Source organism: Euleptes europaea, chromosome 15 (assembly GCF_029931775.1).
Source record: "Euleptes europaea isolate rEulEur1 chromosome 15, rEulEur1.hap1, whole genome shotgun sequence".
Taxonomy (NCBI): Eukaryota; Metazoa; Chordata; class Lepidosauria; order Squamata; family Sphaerodactylidae; genus Euleptes; species Euleptes europaea.
In genome coordinates, this window is record NC_079326.1 from 17,853,072 (window position 1) to 17,877,883 (window position 24,812).

Below are 24,812 nucleotides of genomic sequence, written 5' to 3' on the forward strand. Positions count from 1 at the left end.
TTAGTATCTGTGAGGCTTCGTCTGTCGCTGTTTTTCAAACAAGAACCTGCTATTTAGATTCATGGTTTACTGCAAAAATGGCTCAGAGCAGCAATAAGCAAAGTTAATTATTTTCCCTTGTAAGAGGACTCCAGTCTGTTGCTCAAATGTATCACCCAAACTACTGTTTTGTGCCGTGTGAATGAGCCTTGTGCTCCTGTGCTTCCCTCCTCTTTTTCCTCCTCCTCTCCTTGCATGCTCAGAGACTTGCTTCTACTTTAGGCAACCCTTGGCTGGCCATTACTGCCAAATCAACAAAAAAGATTTATGTTTCCCCTTCAACCCAGGATTGCAAACCCTGTTTGGAGGAGAAGGGTAAACCATAGATGGCTGGTTTAAATGTAATGGCAAACTATGATATGCACCAAATCAGAAGTCACGCCCAAAGGACAAGCAGATGGCTGTTATTTTCCCTTCCCAATGCAATTGCTGAAACACAGCTCCCAGGAATCAGGGATCATTGAGAATGGTGTGGTGTGTGACATAGGATTCTGCCATGGGAGGAGGTAAATAGTCAAACACTTCCCACTTTTCTTCAGGGAATGAAGGCTTTGGCTCCTAGGGTTGCCAACCTCCAGGTACTAGCTGGAGATCTATTGATATTACAACTGATCTCAAGCCAATAGAGATCAGTTCACCTGGAGAAAATGGCCGCTTTGGCAATTGGACTCTATGGCATTGAAGTCCCCCCCCTCCCCAAACCCTGCCCTTCTCAGGCTCCACCCTAAAAACCTCCCGCTGGTGGCAAAGAGGGACCTGGAAACCTTATTGGTTCCACACGTCTAAAAGTGCAAGGGAGGGGAGTAGTTGTAACGGGGAAGGAAGCAGAGTTTGAGACAGGGTTCATTCTTATGGTGCCAAACCAAAGTTTGGTGTTACATCTGAACCAACTCAATGAGTTCCAGCCCTTCTTTTATATTTGATAAACATGACTCCAAAAGTCAGTGCTTGTGTATCACTTGCCTTGAGGCAAAACAAAGCTACTTAAATGTTTCCTTTGTTCTTCCCTGCAGTCCATGTGACATTTTCAAGCTGGATATCAATAAACAGTAATGATGCGTGCAGAAAAAAAGAAAGCAAAGAAGACACGTCCCTAAAGGTAAAAAATAAGAGGTAATAGCATCCCCCCTCCCCCCAAAAAGCGAGAGAACTCACACTAGGGATCTTTTTGCTCTTGCCATCTTTAGTGGAAGCTCCATTCAGTTGCTCAATAAAACTGTAATGTGCTAATTGTTCAGGTTCATCCTCTCCGTAATGGCCACAGAGGCTGTGCTGGTATAAATCCAAGATTGACATAGGCCTTCCCATAAAGGACTTCCTCACACTATTTTCTTCTTGCTCAGCTAAGGACACATTTAAAAGAAAAGAAAAGCACACACACGTTGTATATTTATTCAAGAGAAAGCCCGTACACAGTTTAAGCATGCTGTGTAACCAGAAAAAAAAAATTATTCCAGACATTGGGAAGCATCAAGGGATGAGACCGTGACCTCTACTAAAAGACACCCTCCTATGATATGAAAGTTATGGTGAGTGACAGAAGCGCCATGCTAAGCACACCTTTCTAAGCACACGGACTTCAATGTACTCAGAAGGGTGAAACTCTGCTCAGGATTGCACTGTTAAACTCACACAGCAAGGAGATTCTGGGTTAGAATGCACGTGGATACTGCATGCTTTTAAAAAAGAAAGAAAAGGAAATTATATGAGATAAGCATTCCCATTTTTAGCAGTAGGTAATTTCCTTGCTTGAAATGAAATTGCTAATTTTACTTTAATATAGAGTTTTGAACATCAGTTTAGCTTAAATGTACATCTTAATCACAGTCGCTCATCTGCCCTACATACCTTGAGCACATGCCTAACTTCTAGTTTTAAACAGTCTTTCATTTCTGCTAATTACATTTTGAGCTTGTCATCTTGCAGACCTTAAATCCTTATGTAAGAGGCAGACTGATTGCTGAGGTGATGCTTTTTCACGGCCATCCTGGATTTCACAATGCCTTTCTTACCCGTTAGTGTGCTACAAAAATCCTCATTTGCTGAAAATAATTAAATCAGTCATGTTTAACACTTAGAAATCTAATGCAAACAGGTGATACAATTTGTATAATTTAAGCTGTGGTTATTTATCTGAATTTGAGTTTTCCTAATGGGCCAAGTTACATTTTTATAGTAATTAGTAGGCTTAATTTTGAAATCCTGTTTTTGTCAATGGTAAAAGTTAAGTACATTTGCAGATTACCTCTAACAATGCTTTATTTAGAAGTTGGTCCTGTAAAAATCAATGAAACATACAGTACAATCCTATGACTAGAGTGTAACTCTGATGAGGACTGTACTGTTAAGAAGCAATCCTGAGCAGCTCTACTCAGAAATAAGTCTCATTTTATTAAATGGGTTTTACTCCTAGAAGCCCCGTGGCTCAGAGTGGTAAGCTGCAGTACGGCAGTCTAAGCTCTGCTCACAACCTGAGTTCCATCCCAACAGAAGTTGGTTTCAGGTAGCCGGCTCAAGGTTGACTCAGCCTTCCATCCTTCCGAGATCGGTAAAATGAGTACCCAGCTTGCTGGGGGTAAAGGGAAGATGACAAAGTCTGCCTAGTAAACGTCGAGATGTGACGTCACCCCAAGGGGACGGGAATGACCTGGTGCTTGCACAGGGGACCTTTAACTTTACACTCCTAGGAAAGTATTCTTAGGATTGCAGCATTACTGGTAAGTACGGGCCTCCTGCTGCTTTATCATGCACTGTATCTCTCATAAAAATATGAGATATTAAGAAAGAACAGGATATCTTGTGCATTAATTAAAATGATGCGGTAGACTTGGGTCAGTCAGGCTCTATAATCTGATCCAACACAGAAGCCTTTAAGTGAGCCACCACATGTCCTGAAGCATCTGTGCACCTGTTGCAGCTATCAGTCTTGACAGCTGTTCCCTACACGCCTCATGTTCCCGACAAGGAGAAAACTGTGGCCACCGCTGCTCCTTCATCCTCTCCGTGGCTCACCACATTAACTTCAGCAGCTGGAGAAGGAAAAACAAGAAAGTGAGGCCACTGGGTTGTTCTCCTTCCATTTCCTCTCTGCCTCGGCTTCTTTTCCTTTGCTATTAATTGCAGAGACAAGCTGCTGGGCTAGAGGAGAAAAAAGAAACAGAACAGCACAGCAGCCTAATTTCCTTCTTCTGCTCTGGTTGATGGAACAGAAGTGAGGGGCTGCCAGGAGGCTAAGTGAGGGCCGGCATCAGTCGCTCTTTCCTTAAAGGGAGCCTGCTGCAAAGAACTATTACATTTGACTGGGAGCTATGAGGGCTATTGCCGAAAGACTAAAAGGTAGTTGGCGTGAGAGATGCCTACAAATATCCTCCCAGACTCTGGGTTTCTGAATTACACACTCTTGTTTCCAGACCAGCACAGAGGAGCTAGCTGTTCATCACCAGACTGATTAAAAAAAAAAATCCCGGACTACGCTCCAACTTTTGTACACGCTCAAGTTTGCTGCCATTTTCAGTTCACGATGTTCCTTTTCTTTGTTTTCTCATTACAGGTTACCAATTCACAAGCACCCCATGAGCATTGGTTAAACAACGGTACAAAAAGCAATATTTTTTGCACAGTGCTTCAGTCAATTCCTGTATGATAAGACCTGTATGGAGAACAAACAAAAAAAGGAGAAAATATTGTGAACGGTGTCCAACTGAATCTGAAGACAGGCAGAGTAGAACATAGGGGTAGAGATCCAGCCCCTAAATAATAATGGAATTGAAGGAGAGAAATTACTCATCCTTAGCTTGTGCTTGCTTTCACTTCAAAAAATCTGATCTGATACATACACACACAGGCTATGACTATTTGTGGAATAACAAAAATATTCAACCTGTTAAATTAAAAAAACGTTTCTGAATTGGTTTGAGAGAAGATGATGTGTAAGGGACTATGTGTAAGGTCAGTATTGTCTATCCTGATTGGCAGTGGTTCTCCACGGGATATATTGGACTGCCAGAAAAACAAATCAGTGGGTTATAGATCAAATCAAGCCTGAACTGACCCTAGAAGCTAAAATGACTAAGCTGAGGTTATCGTGTTTTGGTCACATTATGAGAAGACAAGGGTCATTAGAAAAGACAGTCATGCTAGGAAAAGTTGAGGGCAGCAGGAAAAGAGGAAGAGATGGATTGACTCAATAAAGGAAGCCACAGCCCACAATTTGCAATATCTGAGCAAGGCTGTCAAAGATAGGACATTTTGGAGGACACTGAATCATAGGGTCGCCATGAGTCAGAAGCGACTTAATGGCACTTAACACACACACACAAGGGACTAAAAAACTCATCTACCAACTAGGAAGTCCATGGTTCAAATACTGTCTCTACAATAAACTCTTTAAGGGTCCTTTAAAAAGCCACTGGCCTTGACCTGGATGGCCCAGGCTAGCCTGATCTCGTCAGATCTCAGAAGCTAAGCAGGGTCAGCCCTGGTTAGTATTTGGATGGGAGACCACCAAGGAATACCAGGGTTGCTGTGCAGAGGAAGGCAATGGCAAACCACCTCTGTTAGTCTCTTGCCATGAAAACCCCCATAAGGGGTCGCCATAAGTCGGCTGCGACTTGATGGCACTCTACACACACACACACACACACACACACACACACACACACACAAAGCCACTGATTCAACCTCAACACCCCACCCCATCTGTAAAATGGGTGCAATAATGCAGTGCCACCTGGAATTTTTTTTTGAAAGATTGTTAATGGTATTATATGCAACATACACCTGGAAAGCTCAAATAAATGTTGCCCTGACCTGGATGGGCCAAGCTAACGTGATCTCATCAGATCTCAGAAGCTAAGCAGAGTCGGCCCTGGCTAGTACTTGGGTGGGGGACCACCAAAGAATACTAGGGTCGCTATGCAGAGGAAGGCAATGGCAAACCACCTCTGTTAGTCTCTTGCCTTGAAAACCCTACTGGGTTGCCTTAAGTTGGCTGTAACTTAATGACACGTTACACACACACACATGATTATTATTATTTGTTACTATGATGAACCCTTGAAGCTGCTTTATATTGAGTCAGATAATTAGTCTATCAAGGTCAGTATTATCCATCCTGATTGGCAGTGGTTCTCCATGGGCTCAGCAAAAGGTTTTTCACATCACCTACTACCCAATCCTTTCTAACTGGAAAAGCCAGGGACGGAACCTGAGACCTTCTGCATACAAAGCAGATGATCTGACAATGAGCCCAGCTCCATTCCTAAGCTCCATGCGCACGCCAAGCATTTTTCTGAACCAAACACAAAGCAAACAGGATGCTATGGGAGAAATAAAACTGCATCCTGGGGAAAGGATTGGAAAACGCCAAAGAACAGTGTTTGCCTTGTTGAACAGACATCAAATATCACCTGTCTGAAGGGGTGGGGAGAATTAAAACAGGAACTGGCCTGTTACCACAGCAGATCAGCAGCTGCATCTACTGTGCATGAGAATATCAGGGTCTGGCAAATGAGTTTTGCTGTTCTCCAAATAATAAAGCTTTCCCATATCAGAACATTGATTTTGGAAACGTTCCAGGAGTCATCACTGAAGAATCTTTAAAAGGGGTTTCTATTTGATTGTGTTGGCTGCTGATTTTTTTCTCTCTCCTGAAGTTCAAACCCATTCCCTGCAGGCTAGTCAGCAATTGGTACATCTCTGAATTTCAAGCTATCTCCTTGGACTTGTCAAAGACCTTCTTAATCCAGGTACCTGCACGCATTAGAAAAGACATCACCCTCTCTTCTGCCCAGTCAAAGAGATCTGAGGACTGACTCGAGAACTTGTAAAAGCACTAAATGTACTGCAAGATGATGACTGGAAGAAAACACCCTGTGCTACCTGCTGTCAATACGCTGGTGTCCAGCTGGATCTCAAAAGCCTACTGTGATGGTATCTCCTTGCAAAGTAACAGAGCACCACGTTTTGTAAGGGGGCATTTAATAATGTTCTGTGTTACAGCCTCGGATGATTTTAATCCGTTGTTCCCTCCAGCAGCTTCCAGAATTAAGGTTACATTTTCACAGCTCTTGTAGCAACCAGCACTGATTTCCAACTGCCATGTGTGCTATGTCAATGTGCACATGATTCATGGTGCACTGTTCACTTGTGCAAACCACATCTGTACAGGGTACTGGTGTCTGGAAATTTGTATGATATCAGCTGCCACACTGGGGGGACAATGTATGCTTTAGGAGAAAGGTCACATTAATCTCTTGGAGTGTCTCTTCCAGAAACATCCCCAAAGCATGTTTACAGATTAACTGCAAAGCCGTTTCACGGCTGCCTCCAAAGCCGTTTCACAGCACCTCCAAAGCTATTTCATGGTCACCGAAAGATTAAAAAAAGCCTTTTACAGGCTTTTGTTGTTGTTGTAAAAATTGGGCTTTTTGCCCCATAAAGAATAGCAATGCTGCACGTGCTAAAAGCAGTCACAGCAACGCCATTCTTGATGCCAGCATTCTCCAGGCAGCTCCGCCCCCCTGGCATGCCCCAGAAATCCCCCCCTGGGATGCTGGCACACTCCTGGAATGCCAGCACGGGGATATGTGCCGGTGGGATGTTGGTGGAAGGCCCAGCTGGTATCCCTGGGCGGCGCTGCCATGGTAGCGCTGGGAGACCGGCGTCCAGGCCTCCCTGCTGGCGTTGGGGCCACTCATGGTGGCGTAGGTAGCCCGGGCCCTGGCACGGGGGGCCCCAACGCTGGGGCAGACCCTTCCTGGCCTCCTGAGGACTTTCATCCTCGGAGTTCAGGAATGGGCTGTGAGTCAACCTTGAGCTGGCTACCTGAAACTGACTTCCATCAGGATCGTACTCAGGTCATGAGCAGAGCTTGGACTGAAGTACTGCAGCTTACAGGGGACTCACAGATCTCTTCAGTCCTTATGGACTGGAGATTTTCACTGATGACCTGAACAGGTAAAGTATGTCAACTTACTTACTCTTATGATATTCTAGATATTTTTAACTAAGTCGGATTATTCATTGAACAAGGTATTTCTTTTCTTTTTTTATAATAATTTTATTGGTTTTTATAATACAAATTTTCCATGATAGTAAACAACAATAAAGGCAATATGAAATTCAAAATTCTAACTCTATGTTGTTATGGTTTCTTAAATTCATAACAAAAAAAAAACAATTAAAGGAAAATGTATGACTTCCCCATCGCCTCTCTCCGCCTCTTAATAAAGTATTCATCCCATCGTAATTGGTCTGATCTTAACTATCATAAATTCATTTAACTTTCATAAAACATCTTCTATTAATATAAATGATTATAACTCTTAATATTAATTGTGTCCTCTAGATCAGATTAATAAGTATTCTTCCATTTCCCCCAGTTTTAATTCATATTCACAATATTTCATCCAATCCTCCCATTCCCCTAAAAATCGAACATTGTCTTTTTCATTTAAAATGGCTGTAAGTTTTGCCATTTCCACCAATTCAAACATTTTCCCAATCCAGTCTTTTTTCTCGGGAATTTCTGCCCCTTTCCATTTTGCATTCATTGAACAAGGTATTTCTAACAATTTTTCAGATTTCTGTAACTATTGTGTTTTCTAAATGAAAGATTTTTATTGTTTCATTCTAAGGTTTGAAACTCTAATATAGAAACTTTAATATAGAGATTGCTTGTAACTTGAAATATGTTTAAGACTTATTATGTCTGAACGTGTGTAATATTCTTTGTACAGCTACATGCATATATACTTTATATGTTAAAAACTATACAAACATTTAAATAGATATTTTAATTGAAGCACCTCAATAAAAAGACTTACTTTCGTTAAGAAAATAAAGTTGTGTCCTGTGTATTAGGTGACTAACTGAATAAGATAACATACTTCTTCTCAGGAAGGGGTCAATTCTAAGAGCATAGTCACTGAAAGGCACTGACCCACTTCAGTGTGGTGGCTAGAATCTCAGAGTAGGACTGGGGACTCCTGGGTTCAGGTCAACACTGGGCACCCACTGAGTTTTTTGATCTATTGCAGCCTAGCCTACCTCGCAGGATTCTTGTGAGAACACAATGAAGAAAGAGCAAAACCATGTATGTCACTCTGAGCACTTTAGAGAAAAGTGAGATTAAAATATAACCGATTATAATATATAACCGATTGTGATATATTATTTTTAAAACAGAATACACAGATCAAGGAGCAAAACCTTTCTGCCTCTTCTCCCTTATTTTGTTATGCCTGATCATGTTTTTTTTGGCCCAGGCTGACTTTTGGTATTGGAACTGGGCTGGAAGAAAAAATAGTGGTCAGTCAATAGGGTTGCCAACTTCCAGGTTCTAGCTGGAGATCTCCTGCTATTATAACGGATCTCCAGTCGATAGAGATCTGTTCACCTGGAGAAAATGGCCGCTTTGGCAATTGGACTCTATGGCATTGAAGTATCTCCCCTCTCAAAACCTCGCCCTCCTCAGGCTCCACCCCAAAAACCTCTCACCGGTGGCAAAGAGGGACCTGGCAACCCTATCAGTCAAGCAAATTCAGACGGGTAAAGCACATCAAGACACATAATTTATTTTCCTTATCTTTATTTAAAAATAGACCCCTTTATTTAAAAACAGACTTGTAAACACGAAAATCACTTTATTTGGCCCTGCAATAAAAAATGTGCTTGTTTTCATTCCCCCAAACCCAGTACAGTGGAATGATAGAGTGTTGCTAATATAATTACAATGCTGAGAAGTCTCACAAATGTCATTCTAATCTCTGACCCCTCGCATAGAGAGGGTTCGAGTGCTTCATCGCTATCCCTCTTGTTTCATTTGATTCAGCTTTGTCATTTATAGAGGTAGTGAATTTGCCACTACTCCCCACAGACTGCAGCAGCGTCCCTGTCCTCCAGTGGATACAAACAACATGTCTGTCTCTTTCCCCTGCAGGGGAAAAATGGTGTCTCTGTGAGCTGCAGCACTTGACCCCTCCTGTGGTCTGCACCACCTGAAACCCAAATGATACATACAAAATGTTTGCATCTTCTGTCCTACAGCAGTGGATAGGATGCAGTCTCTCCTACTAGCTCTGCACCTATCCCCAGTCTGCAAAATCTGCATTCAGACAGTACAAGAAAAAAGCTTGCCCTAAGCAGGGAAGTAAATGTAATCCACAGCCCAAAAAATTAAATAAAAAAAGAAAAGCAAGAAATGAGGACCACTTCTGTTTAAATAGAATCAAGAAAGCTTTCCATAACCCAGTGGGGTCAGTGCAATGATCAGCAGAAAGTGGAAACAATGCACGCAGAAACATGTATTGGAGAAATTACTTTTAGCAGGAAGATCTGCTAACTTTTCTGGCTGGAAGACACTCATGTCAGCTTGATTATCTGCTGATTCACCTTCTGCCCTTGTGGCCGTTGTCTTGTAAAATTGTTATTTGTAGTGATCAGATTCAGTACATTAAATGTATTAAAGAACAGACTATTCAGTTTGGATTTTCTTAGAATCATAGAGTTGGAAGGGACCACCAGGGTCATCTAGTCCAACCCCCTGCACCATGCAGGAATTTCACAATTTTGAGCAACTAACTTCCAAATGCCCATTTCTAATGATTAGCCCTATGCTGGAATTGGATTAAAGGCTGTTCATGTTTTAAAATAGGTTGTATAGAGAAGCGGTACGGTCTACATTGGATAAAAAGTTTGTACCAAAAGAAACGACCTATCGGTCTCTGAAAATGCTGCTTCCTCATTCATGCTAGCACAGTTTTGGGGGCAGAAATCACCAAAATATTACATTTCTGCTCTTAATTTCATTTGCAACCAGCATGCGTGAACAATCTACAGACATGTAGGGAAGTGGCTGTGAAAACCTATCAAAGCTTAACTGTAGCAGTGCCATGGTAATATGGGCTTAGGAAACTGTATTCATGGCTCATTGGGTTATTTTGAACTACTAAAGCATGCAATTATATATAAAAAGTTATACATATATTTCTCCACTTTACTGATGCAATAATCCAATTGAAGAGTTCTTTAGGGATTTATGAGTAAAAGAAATGTTACATGTAGGGTTCTAGTGACGAGCTTGATGTAAGAGACAAAAATTGATGTACAGATACAATAACAAGCCCATAATGGAAAATGAGATTTGAAAAGTAATGAGAAAACAAGACAGACATAATCATAAGGACACAAAAGCAGCCGCCATAACAGAGGCACGAGTTATAAATTCCTGTACACAAATTCCGAATTACCTTGTTTGTTGTTCTTCATTAACTCGACCAACTTTTCCCCTCTGTTTCTAAAACTGTCTGTTTCATATTCCAGCTCCGTTTCCGTATCGCTGCTGCTGCTAGCGGAGTAAGTGCAGACTCTCAGTGCCCTGTCCTGTGAAAAACAACAAGTGCAACAACAAACCCAAAGCCATCACTCCAACGAGAAAACACTTCATTGAACACAATGGAGTTTAACACAAACATTAAGCCATTTTGCCTGTCCCTCTTTCTCCCCTAGGCAGCATCCAGACACCACAACAAGCTGTAATTAAACTGAGATTTGCCACAATGGGAACAAACACAGTTTGTTTGTTGTGTGCCCACGTGTTCAACCCTCTCTTCACCCCCGCATGTTTAAAAAGCATTAAATAAAGTTCCGGTTTGTTGTTATAAATACAAGCACCGGGTATCTGCCCCACACAAACTGGGTTTGTAAAACTGTAGTTTAATCCTAGTTCAGAATTTGGTTTTGAGGTAGGTAAATGAGGTCCAACTCACTCAGTCTCTTGCGTTCTGATGTCATGGGGAACTGGCATTTATCTCAAGGCTTGTCAAGTCCCAAAGCTTGAATTGTGATCCTTCTGCAAGGTGTGGTGGGTCAAGGAAGCAATAAGGGCACTGTAAGGAAACTGCATTTGTGCCCATGATGGCAAAGCTCAGTTTGATTGAATCTAACTGTGATGCCTGAATGCAGATTCCATTTGAACTAAGTGTTTAGCAGCCTCAATTTACTATTGATCATGTCATTAAATATCACAAATCTCTGAAAAATAGATTCATCCTCAAGCTAGTGTTGTTCAGGCATTGTCTATCAACTAGTTCCTATTCTGAAGAAATCCAGCCTGAGCACATGTAAATTCGAGACCATACCATAATTACAACACAGTATTTGAGTAGCTTTGTAATATCCTGAATACCTTTACTGGCATGTGTGATAGGGGGTCTTTGTGAAAAGTGTTACGCTTCAAACGGTGTTCATCCTGAATTTATATACTGTTCATCCTGTTGAACAGTAGCAAACAGCCAGGCCTAATTAAGTCACACAAGTAGGTGCTATCAAATCACCCAGAGGTTGCTTGCAGGCCTATGGTTGCCAACCTCCAGGTGGGACCTGGAGATCCCACAGAATTACCATTGAACTCCAGACAAAATAGATCCGACCACCTGGAGAAAATGGCTGCCTGTCCTCAGACTCCACCACAAAATCTCCAGGAATTCCCCAACCTGGAGCTGCAACCCTAGTCAAGCCTAGCCCCAGTGACTCAAAGGCCAAAACAGGCCTGGAAAGGGCCCTGCCCCCTTCCCCACCTTTTATTCACAGAAAATGAAGCCTGAAATGCTGTGGTTGCCTAGCAACAGCCACTGAGGTAATCTGTTGCTTAAGGCTACAGGTGCTCCTTTTATCGTTTTTGGGTGTTTTAATCCCTCAATGTATTTTTTTTTTAGATTTCACATTTTTCTGCAACATGGGGCCCTTTTCAGATGTGTAGAAAGATCTGTCTTGCCTGTTCACAGCTCCAGTCACTGGATTTAAGTACCCAAAGATTCGACTGACTTCCCTATTAGAATATAAGATGATAGTCATGCCTGGGTAGGAGCTACAGTTTTACTCTGTTCCTTTACAATTACAGCATATCTGATTTTAACCAGTTTATTTCACCTCAAATTGTAAGACTATGACCACTTTAAGATAAACACATCAGGCAGGTTCCCTGAAGAGACATTATAGACATTTTACCTAGAATGAATGAATGAATGAATGAATGAATGAAATTGAAGATATATGACATGTCTCTTAGGCTGCAATCCTAAAAGCACTTTCCTGGGAGTAAGCCCCACTGAATTATGAGCAGACCTGCTTAAGATTGCTTCTTTGACATTTTTTGGGTTTTATTTTTTTTAGGATAGTTTTTTATGATTGGAAATAATTACTGCTGAGCCCAAGATGAAATGGGGATCACTTTTGTAATCTTACCATTTGGCTGCCTTTAAAAATCTGTAATCTACAAACTTCCTGCCCCTTTTTACAAAGAATATTCCATTCCATATTCCTCTAAGCCTTTGATTGCAAAAAACACACTATAGCTGCATTCAAATAAAATATTGAGATGTTCCACATCCTTTCTCTGTTACTTTTAGCCCTGAGACTCGCTGGCATTCAGGTCAGTTTTCTTCAAAGTTACAGCATAAGGAAAGGTTTCAAAAGCAACGGACAAAAAAGAAAACAGGAAACAAATCTAGATCCCACAAAAGAAAATGTGGGTGGGAGAGTGGAAGAGAAAAGACTTCATATCTTAAAGAGACAGATCACATCATACTGTACTCACAAAATAATTGTGGGACTAATAACAATCATAATAAAAAATCAATTATTTGTAAAGCCTGAAAATTAAAGGGCAAAGTACATATAATTTTTTTATTAATAATGAACAGACATGACACATTTATTTGATGGAAAATGTTAACTGACTGCAAAGATTACTATCCAGTAATTAATTTGTCTCATGTAGTCTGGTTACTTTGCCACTCCCCAGTAGAACGTACAGTTTACTAATTGATTCAGTGTAGTATAGTGAAGAATTGGGCTCTAATCCTTATGTACTATGAAGATCACTTAGTGACCTTGGGCTAATCACACTCGCTCAGTCTAACCTACTTCACAGGGTTATATTGAGGATAAAATGGAAAACGGGAGATACAGGTACCCCAGTGTGACCTCCTTGATGGAAGGGGGGGTGTAACTATGGGAATTAAACAAATGCTACTGCCTGAAACACCTTTTCATTTATACCTTGGTCTTAATAGCTTTTTTGCTGGCCCAGTCTGGAAATATCTTCTTGTTGTTGCCAGCTTTTTCTTTTTCTGAATGCATTAATGGTGAAGAAGTCAGAGAGCTCTCCTCTTGTCTACCTTTTTTCACAGGATTCATTATTCCTGGATTTAAGAAAAAGGAAAATCTTTAGATTGAAAAAATACAGTGTTTCATTCCATTTCCATGTAGAGGTTTACACGCTGACTAAACTGGCTTGGATCCCATGGAGGATTTGCTTGGGAGGAAGGTGGCTCAATTTTCACTGATTCCCCTTCCCTCCACACACACTTCAAATCCTACCCCCCAGAGCAGCATTTGGAGGGGCATTCCACCCATTGTCTTCCTATAAGGGGTTAGCTTTACTCAATCGCTCGTAATATAATATTTAAATTGTTGCATGATGAATTGGGGGGAAGAAATCAGCTGAGGAGAGAATAGGCAGAAGAGGAAAAGTCAAAAGTGACCTAAAAAGATCAGAGAGGAACATTGAGCCATATCACTGGATATACTAGAAAAGGTTTCTAATGGTCAAACTCCATCTTGCGTAGAAGATCCATTATTCCTCCAACATTAAAAAGCAGCTGCCAGGAGAGGGGCTTTGGATCAAGGACATCCTTCTCTGTACCATGCTATGCAGAAATTGCCCTTCCTTGGAGCTGCTATTAGCTGTGATAGGGAAACAAAGGAAGGTACAATTCCAATTGCAGCAAACACCTCCAGGATGAGGGGGGAGATTTCTGTCATGGAAACTTCACGATGAGAGGGCTAAATCACTTCCTCGGCCAGCAGCTCAGTCCTCGTTCAACTCCCTCCACCTCTCCCCATACACCTGGTTTTTAATGTTAGAACAGAGTTGCGAAAGCCAATTACAAAGCTCACACATAATGGTTTAGACCCCATGGTTCTGGAGATAGAAGGGATTTCCATATGCTGACTCTACCTTCCTCTCTTTCCCCCACCCGCTGCAGCCCAAGTGTTCCCAGAAGCACTGCTTATGTGGAATAAGATGAACAGGGAATTGAGCATCTTCTGGGGGGGGGGGGTGATGGTGAAAATCACTTCTTCCATCCCTGGAAATTCTCTAAGGGATACAACTCAACATGTTGTTTGGGCCCTGAGCCTCCACCAATTTTTTTTAAATCACAGAGGCCAAACGCTGAATCATTTTACACTATATGGCAACACATAGGCCATTTATGCAGGGGAAATTTTCAGTTGGTTTGCCACTCTCTTGGTGCACAGTTTTCTAATGCAAGGTTTCAAATCCCTATGCATGGGGGCATTTTGCCCTGCAAAACTTCCTGGCATTCAGGAGTAATTTGCTGCAATGAAGAAATCATGGCAAAATGCAGATCGTCAGAGACCTTCCCCCCAAGAGACTCTCTTTCATTGGCGGTTTCCCCCCATGGAAAATAACGTCACCAGTCCTGCTAAGCTCTGCTAAGTGGCCAAATCAGCGTTTGGGGGTGTTTGGGAGTGGGGGGAGGGAAGCTGCTCTGTGCCCAGAGATATACAAAAGCTTCTTAAAGTGGGCAGATGGGTGTTTGGGGGGTGAGGGGAGACAGCTCCATGCCCAGACATATGCATACGTGTTTAAGCTGGGCAAGTACATTTACCTATACAACTCCAGCATTCTCTCCTTCCTGCACTCCACTCATGAAACAAAATGGCTTCCAGGGAGAGGGACTGCATGAATGAGGGACAAGCAAAATAGGGGTAGGGAGAGAAACCTGAAGCTTAAACCTATGCATGGAAATGGTGACGATTTGCCTTGCTTTGGGATCAAAGCAAACTTAAAATTTGTGCTAAAACATGTTCCTTAAAACACGAGTCAAGTGCGAGGTGGGGGCAAAGTTACTTCTGAAGGTAGGAAAAATCGTTAATAACTCCAACAAAGCCCTGAAGCAGTCCAGTGGGGATTCTGAGGCAAGTACCCAAGCATAAATGGCCCTCCAGGTTCAGTGTGCTGGTATTGTACAGCTTTACAGAATTTGTTGCACAGCAGTGTTGTCGACATGATCCTTCATGCCTGCAGGCAAAATGTCAGCCCAGGGCTATGCCACCCTTTGTTTTTAAGGCAGGAAGTCTTCTGGAGACCTTTGTCCGAGCTCTTCCCGCTAGTTCCAGATGTGTTGGGTTGGCAGGAACAGGAGTTACAGCTCGGCCTAGGTCTTCTGATTGAGAAGAAAAGGGCAAACGCTTAAAAATGGCAGTCAAGAAGAACAATATCTACCATAACTGTTCCTGACCAAATGATTTCTTTGTTTTCTGTGTGTGCAACAGAAGACAAGGAAATGCACAGTGTTTTGGAGGATTCAGTGAAAACTACAGGAGTGTATGTGTGTGTGAGGAAGAGATGGGTCAGATGATAAAACTGGAGAATGAGGAAGTTGACCTCCCAATCTGCTGTATACTACTTTTTTACAACCCTTCAAGACAATTTAATTAAGAAACAAACCCTTGAAGGCTGGTGCAGTGAATATTAGCATTAAGATCGGGACAATCTTACTGCTCCCGACTTCTTATGAAGCAATTCAGTGCTTGCAGTTTCTATTCAATTTGTTATAATGACAGTGTTTAATCATGGAGTCTACTCTATAGCACACTGCTGAATTGAGGTCACACATGTGGTTATCCAAGCATGTAGCATATAATCTATAACTAAGATTTCTCTTCTGAATCTCCCTTAGTTGTGCCATTAATTAACAATATACTTATTTCAAAATAATGTGAATTAAAAAAAAATCTTTTCTTTAGCTTTGATTTGAAATGAGCAGGGGAGTTTCCAATGAAGCGTACAATGAGTGTTTGCATTCCATTATAACAACTGCACAACTACACTGGGAATATTGCTAGATCAACTAAATTTCCAACAAGTTTAATTAGAAGACTTCTCATAAACTCTCAAGAATCTTTAATGCAGCCTATTTATTCCTGTACTCAATTTAAATATTGACACATTAGTAAAACATTATTTGTTAGCCTTGCAGTAGGCTTTAACTGAATATCTCACATGAATGTGGGAGGTGGGAGAGGATGGTGATTTTGCCATATAATTAGGCAGCCTTGACACATTTGTTCCCTTCTACAACACTTCTCCCTCCACCCCCCGCAGAACTTAAGAGGCCTGATTCACAACTCAGTTCCACTGAAGTAGCATCACATATGCAAATTACTTCCATCTTCACGATCTCCATCTCATTTTAGGAGCAGCCAAGTTTGTAGGCTAGAGAAACAGTTGACTGGCTTCCCAACTGGTGGATCAGATGATCTCAGCGATTTACGTGGCCAGTGGGAATGAGCTGAGTGGACAAAATCTTCAACTGCTTTTCAGGCTGTTCTCTGGACAAATGAGTTCAAGGTTTAACTACTTCACTGGGTGTGGGGGGGTGACTGTCAACCACGACAGTAAGTCTTCATGCTGTGGCACAACACATGGTAGAGAGAAGGGTGGAATGGTTACATTCAGGGACTGGGGTTTTTATTTTAATTGATTTATTACAGTATCCTACTTTTAATAAAGTTGTGGTCTCAAATACTGCACTGACATTTTCCGTTCAGATTGCCATAGATAGATTAAATTAGTTTAATTTGGAAGCCCTTCACCTTTAGGAATGGATAAAGGGAGTGCTGACCTTATCTTATTCATTTCCAGAGACAACTATTTCCATTAAATTGACAGGAAAATAAAGCATAAAATTGTGATCTGCTGGTGCAAGTCATGCCAATTGTTATTGGACAATGGAATTTTTACACATGACTCTCTATGCAAAGCCCAATCCTCTATCTATCAAACAACAACAACAACAACAACAAAAATGGGCTCTTAGGAGAGAGGTTAATAGATTAATAAATTAATTCTACAGAATAAAGCTGAGTGCTAGTAATCGTCGTTAATTTTTGGATGACTGAAGAGGAACATAATTAAGAGAGCTTGGAGTTATTCTCTGTGCTTTTTCTCCAACCAAATTCAGGATAAACATTTTCTGCTTTTTATGTAGAAAATATTAAGTTCCTTTTTGCCTACTCCTGCCTACCTGTTTTCTTCTGACCTGTTTCAGTTGTGACCTCTTTATGGATCTGGGTAAACTCCAACTATCATTAGTTGTCCCTCAGGATAGGGTGAAATCATTTTTTATCTATCTCTTTACCTAGCTAAGTGTCCACCCATCTTTCAAAAAGCTAATTTGGCACGATTGTCTCTTGAATATGCTAATATCTGGTGTAGCTAGGTACACCTTGATTGGTTAGAATGGAAGATTCATGCCAACAGCCACCTAGATCTGCCACTGTTTTGAGGAAGATAATGTGCAGTGTCGGACTCTAATCTGGAGAACTAGGTTTGATTCCCAGCTCCTCCACATGAAGCCTGCTGGGTGACATTGGGCCAGTCACAGTTCTTTCCAAACTCTCTTAGCCCACACGGAGGCAGGCAATGGCAAACCACCTCCGAACGTCTCTTGCCTTGAAAACCCTATGGGGGGCACCACAAGTCAGCTGTAACTTGAGAGTACTTTCCACCACCAAAAAGGATAGCCTTGATTTCACCCTTAAGCTCTTCAACCCATAAGCAGCACCTCCAGGCACTGGCTGAATGGGTTTGGCTTTCTACAACAGAAAACACTTTGACTCCTAGAAGAAATGAGATCAGCAGTGTGAAAAAAGTCCACAGAATGGTCTTGAGGCATATAATGCAGTTCTATACTGCTAAAGACTGAGTGTCTGGCCCTGAGCACAAGCCTTGGATAAAGCCCATGAACCACATGCATGCAAGTTTAGAGGAAGAACAGGGCAGAATAAACAAGCTGGAAAGCAACTCAATAAATGTATCTCTCCATCTCCCTAGCCCTCAGATTTTCACCCAAATTTTGCTACAATTTTTCTGCCAGTGATTTTGGCAAAGGGATTAAGGCTTGGGGAAAGATCTTTCCCCCTATCACATGAACACATGAAGCTGCCTTATACTGAATCAGACCCTTGGTCCATCAAAGTCAGTATTGTCTACTCAGACAAGCAGTGGCTCCCCAGGGTCTCAGGCTGAGGTCTTTCACATCACCTACTTGCCTAGTCCCTTTAACTGGAGATGCCAGGGATTGAACCTGGGACCTTCTGCATGCCAGGCAGATGGTCTACATCTGAGCCATGGATGCTCTATCTCTCAGCCAACCCACTGCTGTCTCTGAGGGAAGTGATGGATGACAAAGTGGGAGGGAGCTGCCAGGTTGGGCTGCACCCTCGCTGTTTAGCAGTCCCTCCATGGAAATGAGCATGGACAGAGCAAACAGGCAACAAGGCCACTCAAGTTACAATAAGCAACTGAACCCTATAATAATTCCCTATGGGAATAACTTGGTTCATTAGGATTTCTACAGAATTCACTTTTGCAAAAGTTTGCAAAACAGGAAGAACTGAGGCCTTTGTGCCCTACTTTTGTTTCAGGGTGACTTTTGATTGATATGTTTTATACATACTCTCCGGTTACTTGGAGCATTTTATGCTGCTGGGAACAGCGATGCTTTTCTTTGCAGTGCTCGTATTTATTAAAGTCTTACATTTATTGTTTGGTGTCTTTCAAGCTTTATGTTTTATTTCATAGTGTCAGCTATTGCTTCGAGTGGGAAAATATTGTTTGAATAGAGTAAGAACCATTCTGCTGTCATTGTATTTCACAGATACGCACTCTGGGTAAATGTCTAAATATTATACCGTACCTACTCTCAGCCCCAGTAGCAACCCGTACTGGTGGCCATCTATGTACACATGGTTTGCACTGCCTTTGCCATGCTGCTGGATTCTAGCCTTAATAAAATAAACGTATCCATGGCTGCCCTGACCTGGATGGCCCAGGCTAGCCTGATCTCGTCAGATCTCAGAAGCTAAGCAGGGTCAGCCCTGGTTAGTATTTGGATGGGAGATCACCAAGGAATACCAGGGTTGCTGTGCAGAGCAAGGCACTGGCAAACTACCTCTGTTACTCTCTTGCCATGAAAACCCCAAAAGGGGTCGCCATAAGTCGGCTGCGACTTGACAGCACTTTACACACACACATCCATGGCTGTAAAACATCCTAATTTTGCAATATCTTGAAATGCTATCCCTTAATCGTACTGAACAAGTGGTCCGTACTTTTGTCACAAGTGTGACCCATATCTACATATTTAAAGTTTATTCAAGATCCCAGTTATGAAATATCTGGACCCTCTTGTTTCGTGTTACAGAGTATACCCAGGCCTGTGCTGTTCTTTGTGGGCTGGGGCACATGTTGTATAGATTAGTATTTTATGTAACAAGATTTCAGTGCCAGTGTGATCATCAGCTTGTTAACCTTCTCCAGTGACATGAAGAATTTTTTTTTGGCTGTATGTTTCACATGCCTTTTATCCCGTGTCATTAGCTAATGGGAATGGACATCAGGCCACACACACAAAAAAAATCTAATTTCCAGCATAATTGTCATTTTACCTGCAGAAGATGGTTTTGGAAGGCGGCTCTGAAAAGGTCGTACACTTTTTGCAGTCATGGTAGGATCTGATGTTGAATGACTAATTATGCTTTCTGCAGATCCTTGGTTCTTATTAGCAGTTGAAGGCACTTCTCGCTCAAGGGTTTTGGCTTTCTCAGAAGGAGCCTGAGGAAAAGCTTGCTCAGGTGATATGAAAACTTCAGATTCTAAGTCCAGTTCTTGCTTTGAGACATGCCGTCCAGTTGAGCGGTTTCCTGAGTCTGGGAGAGGAAAGGTTCCTATTCCACTGTCGAGTGTCCTCATTTGGCAGCAGGATTCTAAGATACAGAAATACAGTGCATTTTAGTGAATTAAAGAAGTTCTAATACCTACCAATCAGTGGAAATCAAACATGGCGTCTTAAAGAAAGGGATTCAAGGAAAGAAAATGTTCATAGCTTAGTGACAGAGTACACAAAGAAGTTGTCAGGATCAATTTACTGTTGCATTCAGGAGACTGCTGGCATCTCTGTGATCTCGGGAAAAGGCAAGTGAACTGTTTTATTTATCAATTCAATTATACTCTCCTGTTTTCTCAAATGAAGACCAAAAGCAACTTACAAATAATTCTCCCCCTCCACTTTACCCTCACAACAAAATCCCTGGATTAAACTGAGAGTCTGTGACTCGCTCAAAATTATCTAAAAAGCTACCTTTCCAGAGTGGTATTCGAACCTGGGATTCCCAGATTCTGTTCTGACACACCACACCATACTGGCTATGTATAAACATATGGAGCTTCTATATTAACTTAGATCATTGGTCCATCTGGTTCAATATTTCCATTATGTCTACCAGAAACTTTCCAGGGTCTCAGGCAGAGAAAGGTCTTTCACAAACATGTTACCAGAGATCACTGGAAATAATTCAGCCAATGCTGAAAGTCATGAACTTGGATCCCACAGTAAATTTCCACTGATGTGGATTTCACATTTCCCCTTCTAATACTGACCCCCAGTTTGCCCCTCATGCTGTTCCTGAGAGTCCCATGTCACCCATGAGCATCATTTTGGGCTGCCGGGGGCGGGGAGGAAAGGAAATCCTTTTCTGATCATGGAAATGCCTTCAGTTAATAGCAATTTATTGAAGGATCCAAATCATTATGGCCTACATTGACACAAGGCAGTTTTATATTCTGAAAACAATTTGGAATTTGGAACTGTTTTTTATTCATAAGAAAAAAAACCTTGTTCAGCTAGAATTTATAGTCACCCCAGAATTAGAGCAATTAAAAGCAGTAGACTTAAATTCAATCTGTATGATTAAGTGTGTGTGTTAAGTGCCGTCAAGTCGCTTCTGACTCATGGTGACCCTATGAATGAAAGTCCTCCAAAATGTCCTATCTTTGACAGCCTTGCTCAGATCTTGCAAATTGAAGGCTGTGGCTTCCTTTATTGAGTCAATCCATCTCTTGTTGGGTCTTCCTCTTTTCCTGCTGCTCTCAACCTTTCCTAGCATGGCTGTCTTTTCCAGTGATTCTTGTCGCCTCATGGTGTGAGGATCCGTCCCGTGGGCCCGGCCTCTTCACCCCCGCGGCCTGGCCTGTTTGACTCTGGGGCGCTTCCCTGGCCTCAGGTTGGGTCAGATGAGGACTTCTCTCTCTCTCTCTCTCTCTCTCTCTCTCTCTCTCTCTCTCTCTCTCTCTCTCTCTCTCTCTCTCCTTCACACCCACGGCCAGTCCCTGCTCCACTGAGCCCAAAGCTCCACTGCCTCCTCTTCCTCCTCTTCCTCCACGTTCCTCCCCCGGTCATCTAGGCCAGGCCCCTCCCAGCTCTGCCCCTTCCTGAACCTCCCCACCTGCCCTGTTGAGGCTCCACCAATCGTCCCCAGCCCACCTCTCCGATCCGCCTTTGCTCTCAGAGGGGCCACAGCTCTGGCTCCGCTGTTCGGGGGCTCCTGCCCCACCTCTCTCGCTCCCGTCCGCCTGTCTCCCCGTCCCTTCCTCACCCGGCTCTTTCTCTACCGGGGAAGGCTGTCGCGGGGCAGGGGGTCCAGGCATGGCTTGTGGATGTGGCACCTCTGGGGACCTCCCGCTTCTGGGCCGCGTAGATGTCGCCCGGCTCTATCCCTCCCCACCAGGCCGTTTGTCCCTCCGTGGGCTTCGCGGTCGGCGGAACAGCCGGCTCCACCCCCCAACCACGGCCAGCTGGCCTTCCCGCCCGGTAAGTGCACCGCCAGGTAGTCCCGCTGCCGGGGCTTGCCCGGGCGCGGGACACATGGCGTGACCAAAATATGATAGCCGCAGTTTAGTCATTTTAGCTTCTAGGGTCAGTTCAGGCTTGATTTGATCTATAACCCACTGATTTGTTTTTTTGGCAGTCCACAGTATCCGTAACCCTCTCCTCCAACACCACATTTCAAAGGAATCTATTTTCTTCCTATTAGCTTTCTTCACTGTCCAGCTTTCACACCCATATGTAGTAATAGGGAATACAATGACATGAATTAATCTAGTCTTGGTGGCCAGTGACACATCCTTGCACTTCAGAATATTTTCTAGCTCCTTCATGGCTGCCCTTCCCAGTCTCAATCTCCTTCTGATTTCTTGGCTGCAGTCTCCCTTTTGGTTGATGGTGGAGCCAAGGAATAGAAAGTCTTGAACAATTTCAATTTCCTCATTGTCAACCTTAAAGTTGTGTAATTCTCCTGTAGTCATTACTTTTGTTTTCTTGATGTTCAGCTGTAGTCCTGCTTTGGCACCTTCTCTTTTTACTTTCAGCAGTAGTCGTTTCAAATCTTCACTATTTTCTGCCAATAATGTAGTGTCATCGGCATATCTCAAATTATTAATGCTCCTCCTCCAATTTTCACTCTATCTTCATCTAAATCTAATTCAGCTTTCCTAATTATATGTTCTGCATATAGATTGAAGAGATAGGTAGATAAAATACATCCTTGACTGACACCTTTTCCAATTGGAAACCATTCCGTTTCTCCATATTCTGTTCTAACTCTGGCCTCTTGTCCAGAGTACAGGTTGTGCATCAAAACGATCAGATGTAGTGGCACACCCATTTCCTTAAAAACCAGCCATAGCTTTTCATGATCCACACAGTCAAAAGCTTTGCTGTAATCTATGAAACACAAGCTGATTTTCTTCTGATTAAGACCATCACATTATAAAATGACCACATCATAATCCTCTTGAGAAAAATATTTAAGTATGTAGTAGATTTCAGTCTAATCTGGAATACCGTTGTTACAGAAGATCACAGAATGACACAGCTGATAAAATAATATCTTTTGTTACAGTCGTAGCCCTTTTATTTTTCTAAGGGGATGTCATAATAGCATTTTGCTGCTACAGTTGAGAGTCTACATACCGCCCTAGGGTGACTTTATCCACACCAGAATAGGATTAGGCTCATTGTCTTTATAGAAGACATCTCTATCCTAAAAGGGTTATATAGCTGCTACCAGTGATTGTTTCATTGTGCCCAGGCTGATAACTACCTGGGAATGTACCAATCTGGGATATTTGGGACTTTGGAAGAAAAGCTAGCCCTTGTTTAAAGGCTCAATGCTGGACATTCTAATTCACTTCAGCCCCACTAGCCTATAGCACAGAAACATATCTCAGGAGACTCTGAGGGGTGAAAGGTTATACAGAATAAATCCTAGAACAGAATGTGTATATTTTAAATCATACTACTACTTTATTTTGGGAGCCAGTGAAAGATATAGGAAAATAAAAAGCTATAATTGTATTATAGCTACTACACATACTTAAATTGAGTTGGAATTCTCTTAAGAAGGCACAGATTCTCTTGTGAAACTTGAGATTAACAATGTATGGTCTGTCAGGGAATAACAACTGCTCCTAGACAGTGTGTGAAAATGAATTTCAGCACCATGGACAGTTCACACCTCCTCCTACTCCTGCCTTGAAAACAGAGGATATGAGAGTTACTTTTATCAGTTCACTTCTATCCGGTATGTTAAAACTATTAGGATGTTCATGTTGTTTTACTGTATACTGCTTTATTGAAAACTGGCTCAAATAAATTTGAAGAGGCAGTATAGCAATATTTTAAATAATAAAAATGAAAAATCTTTCTCAGCTGCTTAGAAGACAGTTCTCCCCAACTGTTAAATATAGCAAAATCAAATGCAAAAGCAAGTTTGATCACCACTAGAGCTGATTTCCACTGAGAGTTTGGGAGTGAGAAGACAGAATCAAGTTTCACTTTTCATTGTTACTTTTTCATTCATTCATTCATTCATTCATTCGATTTCTATACTGCCCTTCCAAAGCTCAAGGCAGTTTACAGTACAATAAATATCACAACAATATTACAATTTTTTTTATTTTGACTTACTAATTATGTGTATGGGTGGTAATAGTAAGGTTCTTTAAAAATATTTTCTAAGATCTCCAGTATATAACCTTGCATCATTACAGTGTACTTCACATCACATGAAGCTGCCTTATACTGAATCAGACCCCTGGTCCATCAAAGTCAATATTGTCTACTCAGACCAGCAGCGGCTCTCCAGGGTTTCAGGCTGGGGTTGTTCACATCACCTACTCGCCTAGTCCCTTTAACTGGAGATGCTGGGGATTGAACCTGGAACCTTCTGCATGCCAAGCAGATGCTCCCCACTGAGCCACTACTTGTTTCAAGAGCTCAATATTATTAGTAATATTCATTATGATGTAGTTGATGACTTCCTCCTCTCAAATAACAAACATAATATGCATGGCAACCAACATTTTGGCTGAAGTTTGTCAGCTGATGAATCTTAGTATCTACCTCTTTCAACAGCCTGCGTGCAGTCTAGTAAAAACTATGCAATGGCCACCTTTGTCCTTCTCAAAGAGTCATCAGAGGATAAAACCTTTATCTTGGGCAGCCTGTTGCTGTAAAAAAACAAAATCTGTATTCTGAACACAGTCTCTTCTGGTATTAAATGTATACAGAGCTCCATAAAGCTAGTTTTAATATAATGCAGAATGTTTTTTCACTGGAATACAATGAAACAAAATTATGCTTGAAAGCACTGACAATAGAGAAGGTTTTGCAGAAGTGAATTGGAATGTTTAGTGGCAAAAGGGATTGATGTTCACAAAGGAATTGAGACTCCTGTAAAGAGTAACAAAGAAACAAAGCTCACTCTCCCCACAAACAACACTTGCCGTTCTTGAGAGATTATTCCAGAGCACAAGGAACAAAACACAATAGCCTTCT

At 42.0% G+C, this 24,812-nt stretch overlaps 1 protein-coding gene across 1 annotated transcript in view; it reads right to left on the reverse strand.

Moving 5' to 3' along the window:
• Positions 1 to 24,812, reverse strand: part of NCKAP5 (NCK associated protein 5) — a 649,908-nt gene that overhangs the window by 53,586 nt on the left and 571,510 nt on the right. The window contains exons 15-18 of the mRNA XM_056861323.1: positions 19,585 to 19,902; positions 13,102 to 13,244; positions 10,290 to 10,422; positions 1,195 to 1,382 (exon numbers count right to left, since the gene is read on the reverse strand). Coding sequence (XP_056717301.1) covers positions 1,195 to 1,382; positions 10,290 to 10,422; positions 13,102 to 13,244; positions 19,585 to 19,902 — 782 coding nt within the window. The remainder of the gene's footprint in view (positions 1 to 1,194; positions 1,383 to 10,289; positions 10,423 to 13,101; positions 13,245 to 19,584; positions 19,903 to 24,812) is intronic.